This window comes from Leptosomus discolor, chromosome 6, assembly GCF_034619465.1.
Source record: "Leptosomus discolor isolate bLepDis1 chromosome 6, bLepDis1.hap2, whole genome shotgun sequence".
NCBI classification, from domain to species: domain Eukaryota; kingdom Metazoa; phylum Chordata; class Aves; order Leptosomiformes; family Leptosomidae; genus Leptosomus; species Leptosomus discolor.
Genome location: NC_141396.1, coordinates 29,939,978 through 29,952,613, shown reverse-complemented (window position 1 = coordinate 29,952,613; position 12,636 = coordinate 29,939,978). Strand labels below are relative to the sequence as shown.

The window sequence follows — 12,636 nt, the reverse complement described above, 5'->3', positions numbered from 1 at the left end:
ATTTGAGATAGTAGGAAGGGCTTTCTCTGAAGAATAAGGGACAGAGGTTACAGGTGGTTTTGTTTGTTCTTCTTATTTAGATTAATCTAGACTACTGGTGGATTAAAGTTTTGGTAGTTAGCATTTTGGTATAGTTGGCATTTGTTTCTATTTGAATGACTCAATTGTCCAGAGTTCGCTACTTCTCCTAGCAATATTTTTTCCAGCAGATCTTCTGGGAGAATGTCTGTAGAGAAGATTAGATTAGAAATGCTATTGCTTTCAGTTTACTTAAGACACTGACAAGGACAAGAATTCAAATGAGAGATTTCAGATGTCTGCATTACACACTTCACAAATTCCTTCTTGCCTAAGGGAGGTAAGAATAACAACAACGAAAACCCTAACTCATTTCCAAGTTAATTTAAATGCAGTTTGATGGCAGAATATTTGCATACATTAGCTTCAGGACAGATGCAATATATCTGCACCCATACTTTTCAAAGTTTTCTTTTCTATAAACACTTCGTGTGTACTATAAAAGCTATACAATCCCTTTTTTTCACTTGCAGGTTTTGGAAAGCAACGAGGATAAACCAAATTCTTATAAAATGATGGAATATTCCTTTGCAGGTGAAGGACTTTACCATCTTGTATTATTCAAATATTCAGAATATACCTCTTCACCTTGTATGTAGTTTCAGACAGCACGTACTGAGTAATAGCTTTCTGTAGGTCACACAACTTTATTTTCCTTTAGACTTAGGAAACAGGAGGCAGTTCAGAGGTAATTTCTTCCATTAACAGATCAACTTTCTTCATGGAAGTTTGTATTTTATATAGAATGGATATGAGTCATCGCTACCAGTGGAGATGTGCTATAACATCAAGATGCCTTGCTAACCTATAATGACAAGACTCAGCTTCAGAAACATGTAAGCACAAGAAAAGATAGCAATAAATATTTAAGGTTCCACCAGCTTTAAGTATTCTTGCTGGTGAGGCATGAGACTAAATGCTAGCACAGCACTGCTTCCTAATCTCCCACTTAGGTGCCAAATCAAGAAATTCAAGAATTATTAGAAGCCTCAAGAAAAAGCTATCTCAGCTGCTGAGCTGGCAACGAGATTTCTCACTTCTCTCTACTGAAAATCAGGTTATAGGCCAACTCTTGCTTCAGCCAACTGAAGGGGTCTTGCTAAACGCAAAGGGAGCTGAACTGGTTTCCTTCTCTTCCAGCCCTCGAAAAAGAGATGACAGTTTACTTCAAGCTTCCAGAAATATTTTTATTTCACTCACATTGCTGGTTGTTCTAAGAAATGATACCTCTTACATTTGTGAAATAACTGTGCACATACATAAATGAAAGAATTAACACTGTTTGATTTGACAGCTATTATCTGTGAATTACAAATATGTGGCTTAAAAAAAAAAAAAATGTCAGCAGGGGAACATACTAAGTCTGTAACTATGTTTTCCTAATACTTTATGTTAACCGAAAATGGATTTAGATTACTTGTTTAGTATTCTCAGAAAGAGAAAAATAAATTCACAGTTTTTCAGTCCTCTATGCTGACACAGGTTTAAAACATATTCATTCTCTTAAGCTTCAACCTTAACATTGGATGCATAATTGTGCAATTTCTTCTTTATTTCTTCTTCTTCCTCAAACTCTTTCAAGAATATTAATTTGAATAAGCATTTCAAATAAGATGAAGTAGACTATGAATTTTATTTTGTTTTTAGGGATATTTGCTTAAATCAACCACAGGTGAATTAAGTTAAATTACTGTGTGATTTAAATATCTGGGCACGCATTGTATGTGCACAGTATTGCAGCTTTCACCATATTGCTCTGACTGGAAAAGTGCATCTTCATCATAACCTGAAGCAGGAGTGTAAATTTCACTACTTCAAAAGTCAGAAATGGAACCAGTGAATTATACTGTTTAGTAATCAAGTTTTTCAAAGTGAAATCATTAGAAAATCTGGCATGTTTAAGGTGCTCAACAGAAAGTAAATAAAACCTGAAATACCATGAATACAGACTATAGCATTTCATTAGACACTTAAAACTGTCTAAATATCACTAAATACAAAGCTTTATTTTATTCTGTACTTTTACCATTAAATTAATTTATCCTCCCCCAGAAAATAAGACTAATACAAACTTGTTTTCAGAAAATGTTCAGAAAAGAGGGATAAATACATAATAGATGTTTTGCCAGTGACTCCTCTGGTGCATAGAGTTGCTTGATAGAATGACTATGCAAACAGCAACAACAGTAATGAACATCAATTTACTGCAGTAGTCAAAAACTTAAGTGGGTGCTGAAGGGTGAGTTTTTGTAAAGACATCAAGGGAAATGTCTGTCATGACATTTGAAAAACAGATTGTTACACTGCTGCATTAAAACACTCAGTTTTGCAGATATTTGAAAGTAATTGAACTTTGTAAGACTTTTCAATTTGCGCATACATATATATACACACATGTAAAGTATTTTCGATATCAGAAGTTACAGAAGATTGAAGAAGGGAAGTATCTGCTGGATGCAATAATCTAGGGGAAAATCTGTAAATAAAAACCACTGTAAAATGGAGTGTTGAGACTGTGAAAATTAATCAATAGTTAAAGTACTTTGACAAGAAGCTTTCTCAAGAGCCTCTAACTTCTGACTGTTAAATTATGAAAGCATGAATCAGGTGTTACTGAATACAGCCACGTTTAGTGTGCATATTATGTAATATGTTCTTGCAGTGTTTCGCCAGAGGAGGATGTTAAAAGACTCAAACTTTAGATTTAAAAACTATTTGTTATTTATTGAATTCTTATACCTTAATATAGACTTAAAGGGTTTTATTTTTAGAGGACTACTAGAAAAAGAGTAGGGACAACTGAGAAAGCACTGGTTTTATGCAGGTGGAGTTTAGTGTTTGGACAAAGTAATACAGTTTTGATTCTGATTAACTGATTCTAATTAAATCAGCTCAATCTCACACGTTGATTACAGAAAATTTCAGAGCAAAATGTAAAAATCATGTAAGATTAGGTAATACCAAAAGTTACAATGACTAGGTGACAAGTACAAGTCCTATAGATGTCCTGAGCTTTACACCATTTTATTTTCATTTTATTTTGAGGTTTAGAGACCATTTTTCTTCACAGTTCATATCTAAAAAGGTTTAAAAACATAAACTGCATATGTGACAGAAATGCCATGCAACCTGTTCCTGTAATGTCAAGGGGTAGAAGCTTGAAAGACAATGCAAAGAAGTGGTTTGGTTTTGGGGGGTGGATTTTGTTTGGGTTTTTTTATGTGAAGGGAAAGAAATATCTAAAACTAGACAAGAAAAGCATGAGGTTTTCCAATAAAAAAGGGGAAAGTAGTGAAATCGCAGAATTGTTATTAATATTACTTAAAGAAATAAAGGCTTTTACTTATTTGTTGTTTACTAGCACTGTCTCTAGTACATGAATACAGCGAGATGATTCTACTCTTGGAATGTGCAGTGTGTGTGACAGACTTCTTGGCCAGAATTTCTGCTTCCTGATTTTTTACAGGACTGTGTTTCGGAAACGATCAGTCACAATGCTTTAGGCACACAGGCTGTTTTATTTGAGCTAACAAAAACCACCACACTGCTGAAGGCAACCATGAGTTGTGCAAGCACTGCTGAATAAGCAGGTGATGTAAAAATAAGGCAATGTCGTATCCATATTAAAATATATTTCCTTAACAACAATTTGGAGCGACCTAATGTGGCATTTCAAATTCACCTCAGCTTTTCTAAAGTAAACATGAAAGTAAAAATGGCAGCATTTCCAGCTAATGATGTGTGCAACTATGCAAATATAATCTAGGTATGTGCTACAGCTATGCTCATAAGCCAACGACTTTCACAACAGGAGGTCTGTTGATTGCCCTTGACATGGAAAGTATCCTAGATTTTAAGCACAGCTTTCTTCTTCCTTTAACTTCTTGTAGCTGTTATGTAACGTTGTCAGCTTAATGTAATGGATTATTTTTGATCATGCTAACCTTGTAATATTTGTGACATCAATGAAATGTTTCATTAATTCAATGCTATTCAATAGTGAATAGTTTTCTGGGTTTGTTTTGCTTACATGTTGGAAGCGCTCTGGAAAAGTGTCACTGTGATACAAGATGGGGGAAGCACACAAAATGGAGTAGCTCTTATTTTAAAACATGTAGGTCAGACTGCAAAAGCCTATTTAACAAGCTATGTAAGTAAAACAGGGAAATCATATTCTTATATTTTTATATTTTGAACTTATGGTTAGGTTCACATATCATATGACACGCTCAGAGTTGTTCCAAAGTCCAGTCTGTTTGATCCCTTTCTCCTTTTACTGACAGCAAGGGCTATTCCTGTATTACAGTTACTATGCTCGAGACTCACAATAAAACCTGACAGTATATAAATATTTATCCAAATTATCCAATATTCCATTAAAAGGGAATTCAATCCTTCTCGTCTCATGACAGATTTTAAACAAAACTGAACAATGCTGGTATAATCTAATCTTTTAATTAACTAAGTATAAAAATGGAAATTTTTATTCACAAAACCGAGCAAGATCACCAAGCTCTAAATTCATCAGAACAAGATGGATGCATCAAAAGTAGACTATCCTATGAAATCTGAAATCTGAGATAGTAACCACAGCAGCGCTCTTTGGATTCATATGTACAACCCTGATGCAACTTGGTTAACTGGGAATGATGTTTTGTTTACTGTGCATTTGTGAGTCTATTCTTTCACCCTCTGTTGTTAGAAAACATACTCAGGTTTTATACTGCTTGCTTCATGAAGAAGAGATGAAGAACAGGAAAAAAAGATCAAAGGAAAAACACAAATCTATAAAGAGTACATTAGCGTTCATTGCCAACGCCAAGATTTCCAGTGTGTACACAATAGTCTTAACGGTTTCTTTCAGAGAACAAATTTCACAGTGCAATCCTCTTCTCCCCTCAAAAATTTTCAGCCACTCATTCATCCACTGATTTCCAGTCTTAAACAGGTAATCGGAAGAAAAGGGACTAAAAGAAAAAAAAATGTTGAAGGATTCACACCAGAATAAAAACAAACAAACCACAATCCCCAAAACCCAGAGTGACACAAGATAGGGTCTTTGAAATACAATTGTATAGACAAAACCTAAACTTTTTATTTAATGCCTGAATTATGTAATACCCAGTTAAACGCTGATGCATCAGTGTTGACTGCATACTTGTTTTGTTTTGTGTAAATAACAAATGAAAGCACCGTCGCCACTCACGTTAAACTCTCAGGAAGGCAACCAGGAAAAAATTTCAGCATATGGAGAAGCTAAATATGAAATTGTCCTACTGTTGACCTACCCTATCCTTAAAATAAACTCATGCTAAATCATTCACAAAAATAAATACTGAAGTCACACCTTTAAAATAGCACAAACAACATCCAGTGTATCTTGTTTGCTACCTAACCATGCAGGAGAACTCTGCCAGTTTACATTTGCAGGAAAATTTTCACCAAGAGACAGTAAATAAAATGTAGAAGTTTCAACAAAAATGGAATTATAGGATTTTAAACTATATCCATTCTTGTATTTTTTTTTCCCCTCTAGTTGTCAACTAAAAAAAAAAAAAAATCCCATGACTTCAGGACGTCTCCTCTGTAGCTTGATAAGAATGGAAGATGAGGTTTAACAAGGCCAAGTACCAGTCCTGCACCTGGGTCACAACAACTCCATGCAACACTACAGGCTTTGGGATGAGTGGCTGGAAAGTTGCCAGGCAGAAAAGGACCCGGGGGTGTTGGTCAACAGCCAGTTGAACATGAGCCAGCAGTGTGCCCAGGTGGCCAAGAAGGCCAACAGCATCCTGGCCTGTATCAGAAGTAGTGTGGCCAGCAGGAGCAGGGAGGTGATCGTGCCCCTGTACTCAGCACTGGTGAGGCCACACTTCGAGCACCATGTGCAGTTTTGGGCCTCTCACTACAAGAAAGACACTGAGGTGCTGGAGCGTGTCCAGAGAAGGGCAATGAAGCTGGTGAAGGGCCTGGAGAACAGGTCTTATGAGAAGTGGCTGAGGGAACCAAGGTTGTTTAGAGAACAGGAGGCCAAGGAGAGACCTTATTGCTCTCTCCAACTACCTGAAAGGAGGTTGTAGTGAGGTGTGGGTCAGTCTCTTCTCCCAAGTAACAAGTGATAGGACAAGAGGAAATGGCCTCAAGTTGCACCAGGGGAGGCTTAGATTGTATATTAGGAAAAAATTCTTTACAGAAAGAGGAGCCAAACATTGGAAACAGGTTGCCCAGGGAGACAGTGGAGTCACCATCCCTGGAGGTGTTCAAAAAACATGTAGATGTGGCACTTTGGGACGTGGTTTAGTGGGCACGGTGGTGTTAGGTCAACGGTTGGACTTGATGATCTTAGAGGTCTCTTCCAACTTTAATGATTCTATGATTCCATGAAGATGCATCAGCAGGGCTGCTTCAGACCTCCTAATTTACTGTATTCCCAGTGGTCTACTGCAACATGGCCTCCCTCTTGCCCTTTACCAAGGCTGCACACTTGCTAGTCCCGCTCTCCACAATTATAGGTTCAAACTAGATAAGGTATGTGTCTCACAAAACAAGAAACGTTAGGGAGCCAGTGCTCTACACGTTCAGCTGCCAGTGTCATTACTGACTGATGGAGTTCAACGTGCTCATCTCCTCCTATCGTCGAAGAGCAGCATGATGAAGTTTGTCAGCTCTGAAAGGTGACTGAACTGCCAGCATTTGAGACTGCCTGCACTGACAGTATGGTTCATGAGGATACCGAAGAGGTCCAGGACGTAACTGAAATATTTGTTAATTACTATCAAATCTCTTTCTTAAAATTATTTTTGCTTTAAGAGTCATTAGCATATTTGTCCCTAAACATGTACACACAACAAGAACAACTGCACAAGCATCTAAGCATATAATTTACTAACACTCTTTAAACCTGACAAAGTGGGACAAAAGTTTTTTGCTACATCAAGATCTTCTATCTGCAGCTGTTCCACATGGCAAATTCCCATTTCAGTAAATTGGTGCTCTGTTCCCAGAACAGATGCAAAATCAAACTGCCAATAAGAACACACAATGCAGCTTGATTCTAAGAAGAAAGTATCATTTCACTCTCTAAGTCTTCGTAATTCTGTATTCAAATGATTCTTTTAATTGCCATGGGAATTCCATAACCCTTTCATTCTCAGAGAAAATTACTTTTTTTTTTTCCTAGTTAGAGGACAAATACAATACATCAATATTGTATTTTTCTATATGTGCACATTCTAGCTGATATTTCAGAGTATGATTCAAAGCTACAGACAGAAAAACACCTGCATCCCACTCAATACAGCACTGGCCCTGACAGAGAGACATATAGTCTGTTACCAAGGTAGAGATACAGAATTTGAAGGTCAAATTAAAAGGTTTCTTTTCATTAATGACATACATATCCATATGATATAAGTGCTTCTGAACAAGCTGCTGCTTGCAGTACTGGAAGATCTTACAGGATTAAACAAAGCATTTTAATTAGTTTAATCACCTTTTAAATTCTAAATTGTGCTTTCTCTTGCTATATAAATTTTTATTGCCTTATTCATGTCTTTGTATTGCTCATTTCAAAAGTACCCACTGAAATAAGCAGATGTTTAATTCCCAGAGAATGTGTCAATGCCTGAAACTTGTACAAGTAATGCAAATCTGTTACACACGGGAGCCAACAGATTCACAAATGACACCCGTATTCCCCTGTAGAAGAACAGAAGAGAAGGTGATGAAAAAATTTCACTCCACTGGAAAGAATGAAAACTCACCATTCTGGCTTGTTTAGTTAAGAGGAAAGCTTGGATTGAAAAGCTTCTGTTAGTCAGACTGAGGTATTAAAATCACAGCAAATAAACAAGAATTTGGCAAAAGTAGACAACAAGAAAGATCTTGAAAGTCAAACAAAACAAAAATCAAAACCAAAACAGCTCTCTTATGAGATACACTCCTGCTGAGATACACTCCTGCAGATATTTAAAAGTTTAATCCATACAGTTTACTAAAACCATCTGTTCAAAAAAATTTGCTAATAACTAACTAAAAATTCCCATATATATCCATTTCTTTCTGCTATTAATTTTTATCAGTTTTGTCCAGTTCAAATATTCTCACAATGAAAAATGCTTAAATATTTGAGTGATATAATTCCCTTGTTAACAGCTCATTACACTTCTAAGAAAGACTGAAAAATCACACACCTGCTTTGAGAAAAAAATACCTGTGAAGTTTTATGATGGAAGCTGAAAGAGTCATCACTTTTCCATGATTAATGACTGATAATATTTAATTTAATAAGCATGCCATAAGAAAACAAAAAATTAAGAGGGAAAATAATGGTCACTGAAGCATACACATTTGGAGATTTGGAATAGGCTGATAGTATGCCACGGTGAGCTACCATTCTTGTCTTCAAATATATCTCTTCGACCTTGCCAATCCAGTTGGATTAATCAACAGCAAAGTGAAATTTTCAGAGGAAGATGTCTGACTGAGAGATATTTTAATTTTCTTCACTAAGACAAGGATTTTTCTAATCAAATGTGATTTTCAAAGTAGACAATGATTTCCACAGAGCCATGATTCAATCTCAGTACAAATCTTAATTCTCAAATTTTAAATTCCTACTCATTTTGCAGCGACAAGGACCAGGATCTAACACACTAGTATGTACTAGAATTATAAGAGAACATTTCATTATACACCATGCAAGCTATCACAAAATATTCTGTTGTCTGCTCTCAAAGGAATGAAGCTGTGCTCAATGCATACACAACTGTATGGGAAAAAATTACCAGCATAGTATAAAAAATAAAAATCTTCGGAATATTATTCTGATGATAAGTAGACTTTCATCAATCTTTAAATCCATACATTTCCACTTTCAAACCATGCACATATGATTTTGTGACTCCCCCCCCTACTTTCAGTGGGATTTAGCAGCTTAAGTCGCAAATCATTCAGGAAAGCTGAGTATCTTAGGTGCTTTTTATTATTTATATTAGAGATAGCTATATATTTAGATGTTCAGTTTAGAATTTGGACATAAGTGTTTTAGATACACCTTCTGTATGCCAAATACAGGATCTTAGGAGTGAATTAAAACATCACAAGTACTGATTTTCATTTTGGATCACTTCTATTTAAAAGATTTTTTGAATAGTTTAGAATTCTTTTGTATTCTCTCATCTTTAGGAAGATGTTACAGTATAACTTCAGCCCTTTTACTGGCCACTACATCTAGGATAAATCTATCTGTTGATCTGGTTTTCTTTTCTGATGTTCTTTTAAATACATTTAAGATAGGTCATAGATACTAACAGAAGTTTAGGAGTATATAAACTGTACAACAGCTATAGAGTAGGTTCAGATGATTATTACAGTCCATTTTATCTTTCAGTAATTAAACTTACAAAACCCTAATTCTTAAAACTACTAACTGAACAACTCTTCATCTCTCTCAATGAACAGCGCATACAACTATTGTCAAAGCTCTACTTTGAGTACCAAAAATAAAGGAATACTTCTGGTGTGTAAAGGAATGTAAGATTTTAATATGTAAAAAACAAAACAAAACGTTAATCCCTACTTGTTTATATTATTAGAAAAGAGAATATTGAAGATTTTTCTTTTGTATAAAAGTAATAAAAATGTTGCTTTTTTATTTCCGTATTTCTGCTTTTACAAATAGTACAGACTAGTGAAAAACACATCAACTGTTAGGGATGCAATCAAATTGGAGGCAAATTCCGCTGCTTTATAACATTCTAAGTCTGAATGTTTATTTTTTCTTATGCTGTTGCCCTTGCACAGAACATTTTTTTTTGGAACTTCTTTGAAGATGACTTACCGGCAGTGTTTGTGTGATCCTGTTAAGGTTTCAATCACAAAGCATTCCCCTTCATTGAGACAATATGCAAGATCCTTGTCTTTGCATGGCTTAAAGTGCTCAGATCGCTCAGTGGAATATGTTGTAGTATCTATGGAGAGAGCAAAAAAAAAAAAATGTAACGAAACGCTGTAAGGCTAAATATTGTATGCTCTCAAAGTATACGTTAAATAAATTGATCAAATGGGCCTCAGTAACGTTAACTGATCAAGACAGACTAATTAAAAAGAAAACCAAAAGCACAAGGCAAGTAAACTTCAGTGTGACTGCAATATTATTTGCAACCAAGCTTCTTACAAAGATTCAAAAAAGGAATCTTATATTCAGAAATATTAACAGAAAAACAAACTAGACTGCAGCAAAGCTAAGTATAATTTCAACCACTTCCAATTTCCAAAGTATTCCTTCTAAAATGTAAATAAACTATTTTGTATTCTATAGCCAGAACAGTATTTTCATATTAATATACTGAAATATGGTTTTAAGTAAAATAAACTTTTTTTTTTTAAATGCAAAATGAGCAAAAGTAGTTAATACGGTAACAAACTACAAAAATCCCATAAACCCCACAACAATGAAAGAAAAAACCAAATCTGAAAACATAAGGTCAATCCTAATTTGATTCACCAGTCACAGAAATTGGCCCAGAATTTAAACATAAGCAGTGCAACATAGATGGTGTCATTTCAGGTACGTCATTTGTAGGTTTCTACAGGTCCATCTGAACGCTCCCGCAACACAGTTCAAACAATTGGTTAGAGTATGGATTGTTGGCTGTGACTTTAGAATATGTAGTTAGATGATGAGATTTGGAATAGGCTGATAGTATGTCATGGTGAGCTACCATTCTTGTCTTCAAATATATCTCTTCGACCTTGCCAATCCAGTTGGATTAATCAACAACAAAATGAAATTTTCAGAGGAAGATGTCTGACTGAGAGATATTTTAATTTTCTTCACTAAGACAAGGATTTTTCTAATCAAATGTGATTTTCAAAGTAGACAATGATTTCCACAGAGCCATGATTCAATCTCAATACAAATCTTAATTCTCAAATTTTAAATTCCTACTCATTTTGCAGCAACAAGGACCAGGATCTAACACACTAGTATGTACTAGAATTATAAGAGAACATTTCATTATACACCATGCAAGCTATCACAAAATATTCTGTTGTCTGCTCTCAAAGGAATGAAGCTGTGCTCAATGCACATAGAGCTTCGCAAACTCAAAATTATGTAACACGTAACTTGCTTTTTGCTCATAACTCAATACAAAGTAAATATGTGCCAAGCTAATACCAATGTTGAAATACTGAAATGCAAGACACCTATAAGTACGGTTCTGCAAGAAATTCAGAAAATTCTAAAAACCTTTCAAAGTAAGTTTTTCATTCTTAGTGTATTTTAAACAAAATAGTGCTACAAGTTTTCCTTGTTATCCAGACTAAGTGAAGGAAGATTTATAAAATCCTTTTGAAAATAATAAAATGCATACCCTAATCTCTGTATACAATTATTTGGGTTTTTTCCCCCCCAAGAGAAAACATTGCAGTTCTAAATTTTCAGTGGGAAGAAAAAAAATAAATACTGGGAACAAACTCCAACAGTTTCCCTTCAAATGCTTTCACAGATTAAGAATGAAAAGTCTTGCCACTTCCCCTGATAGCAGCCCTTATGAAAAAGATGCAATCTATATAAAAACTACTATGTTATTAATGATTGCAAGCAAACTCTGAAGCAAAATGTATCAAACTGAATTTCAGAAACAATACAAGATGCTTGCAGGTGCAAACAGTGACTAGTACATCACTGTGGCATTTCAAGAATGATCAGGTTTTATGTAAAAAAAACATCGTCAGGAAAAACAAGGTAGCCCAGTTACCTTTTAAGTTTAATTTTACACAGGAGCACTCAATGAGCAGTTAAAATTTGCTTAGGAAAAAAATAAAAAACAGTAATCAGATATATTTCTATCCCTTTTAAATAAGGAAAACTGAAGATAATATTATTTGAAAGCACTTGTGGTAATTACAAAAGGTAACTAAAACTGCCTGATGAGCAACAACTCAACTTGATATGGCTGTAGAGAACAGAACACTTACATTTGTCAGCCTGCTCTGAAGAAACAATCTGTGTAAATACTTTTATGAAGGTAGTCATATTACATAGACCAAAACAATCTGAGTTGGCCCCAAAGGACAACAGCAAAACTAAGGAGACGTGCAGTATCACAGAGCATGTCTCTGAGGTAGGAACATAGTGAATTCTCAGAGCACAGTGTTTAAAGTGCAGGATACTCTACTTCTACCGTAATTAACTCAAAAAAATACCTTGCCAGGGTCAGCATTTTAAAGTTTTAGATTAAATATATTCTTCAGAGGTCTTGTTCTGTTTTATTTTAATCACTTCTCTGTTCAATATTATTCGAGATTAAATCAAGTCCACAGCAGAAACATTTTCCAATTCAGCAGTGTCAGAACAGAGCTAAGACTGAACACGTGACATTTTATAGTGGCAAAAGTGCCACTGAAGATACAGCTACAGCATAGCTTAATTAGAGTACTAATGGAAATTACACAAGTAACTGGCCTTCTCTCCTGATATAAATAGTTGACAAACTATAGTCAGCTACTGCAGCAAGCCAGCCTTCCAGACCTGGAGCTTCTGACACTTCC

At 35.2% G+C, this 12,636-nt stretch overlaps 1 protein-coding gene across 1 annotated transcript in view; it reads right to left on the bottom strand.

Annotated features, from left to right (window-relative positions):
- NRG3 (neuregulin 3) overlaps nucleotides 1–12,636 on the bottom strand; it is a 409,554-nt gene that overhangs the window by 236,419 nt on the left and 160,499 nt on the right. The window contains exon 2 of the mRNA XM_086466802.1: nucleotides 9,920–10,049. Within this exon, the coding sequence (XP_086322928.1) occupies nucleotides 9,920–10,049 (130 nt within the window). The remainder of the gene's footprint in view (nucleotides 1–9,919; nucleotides 10,050–12,636) is intronic.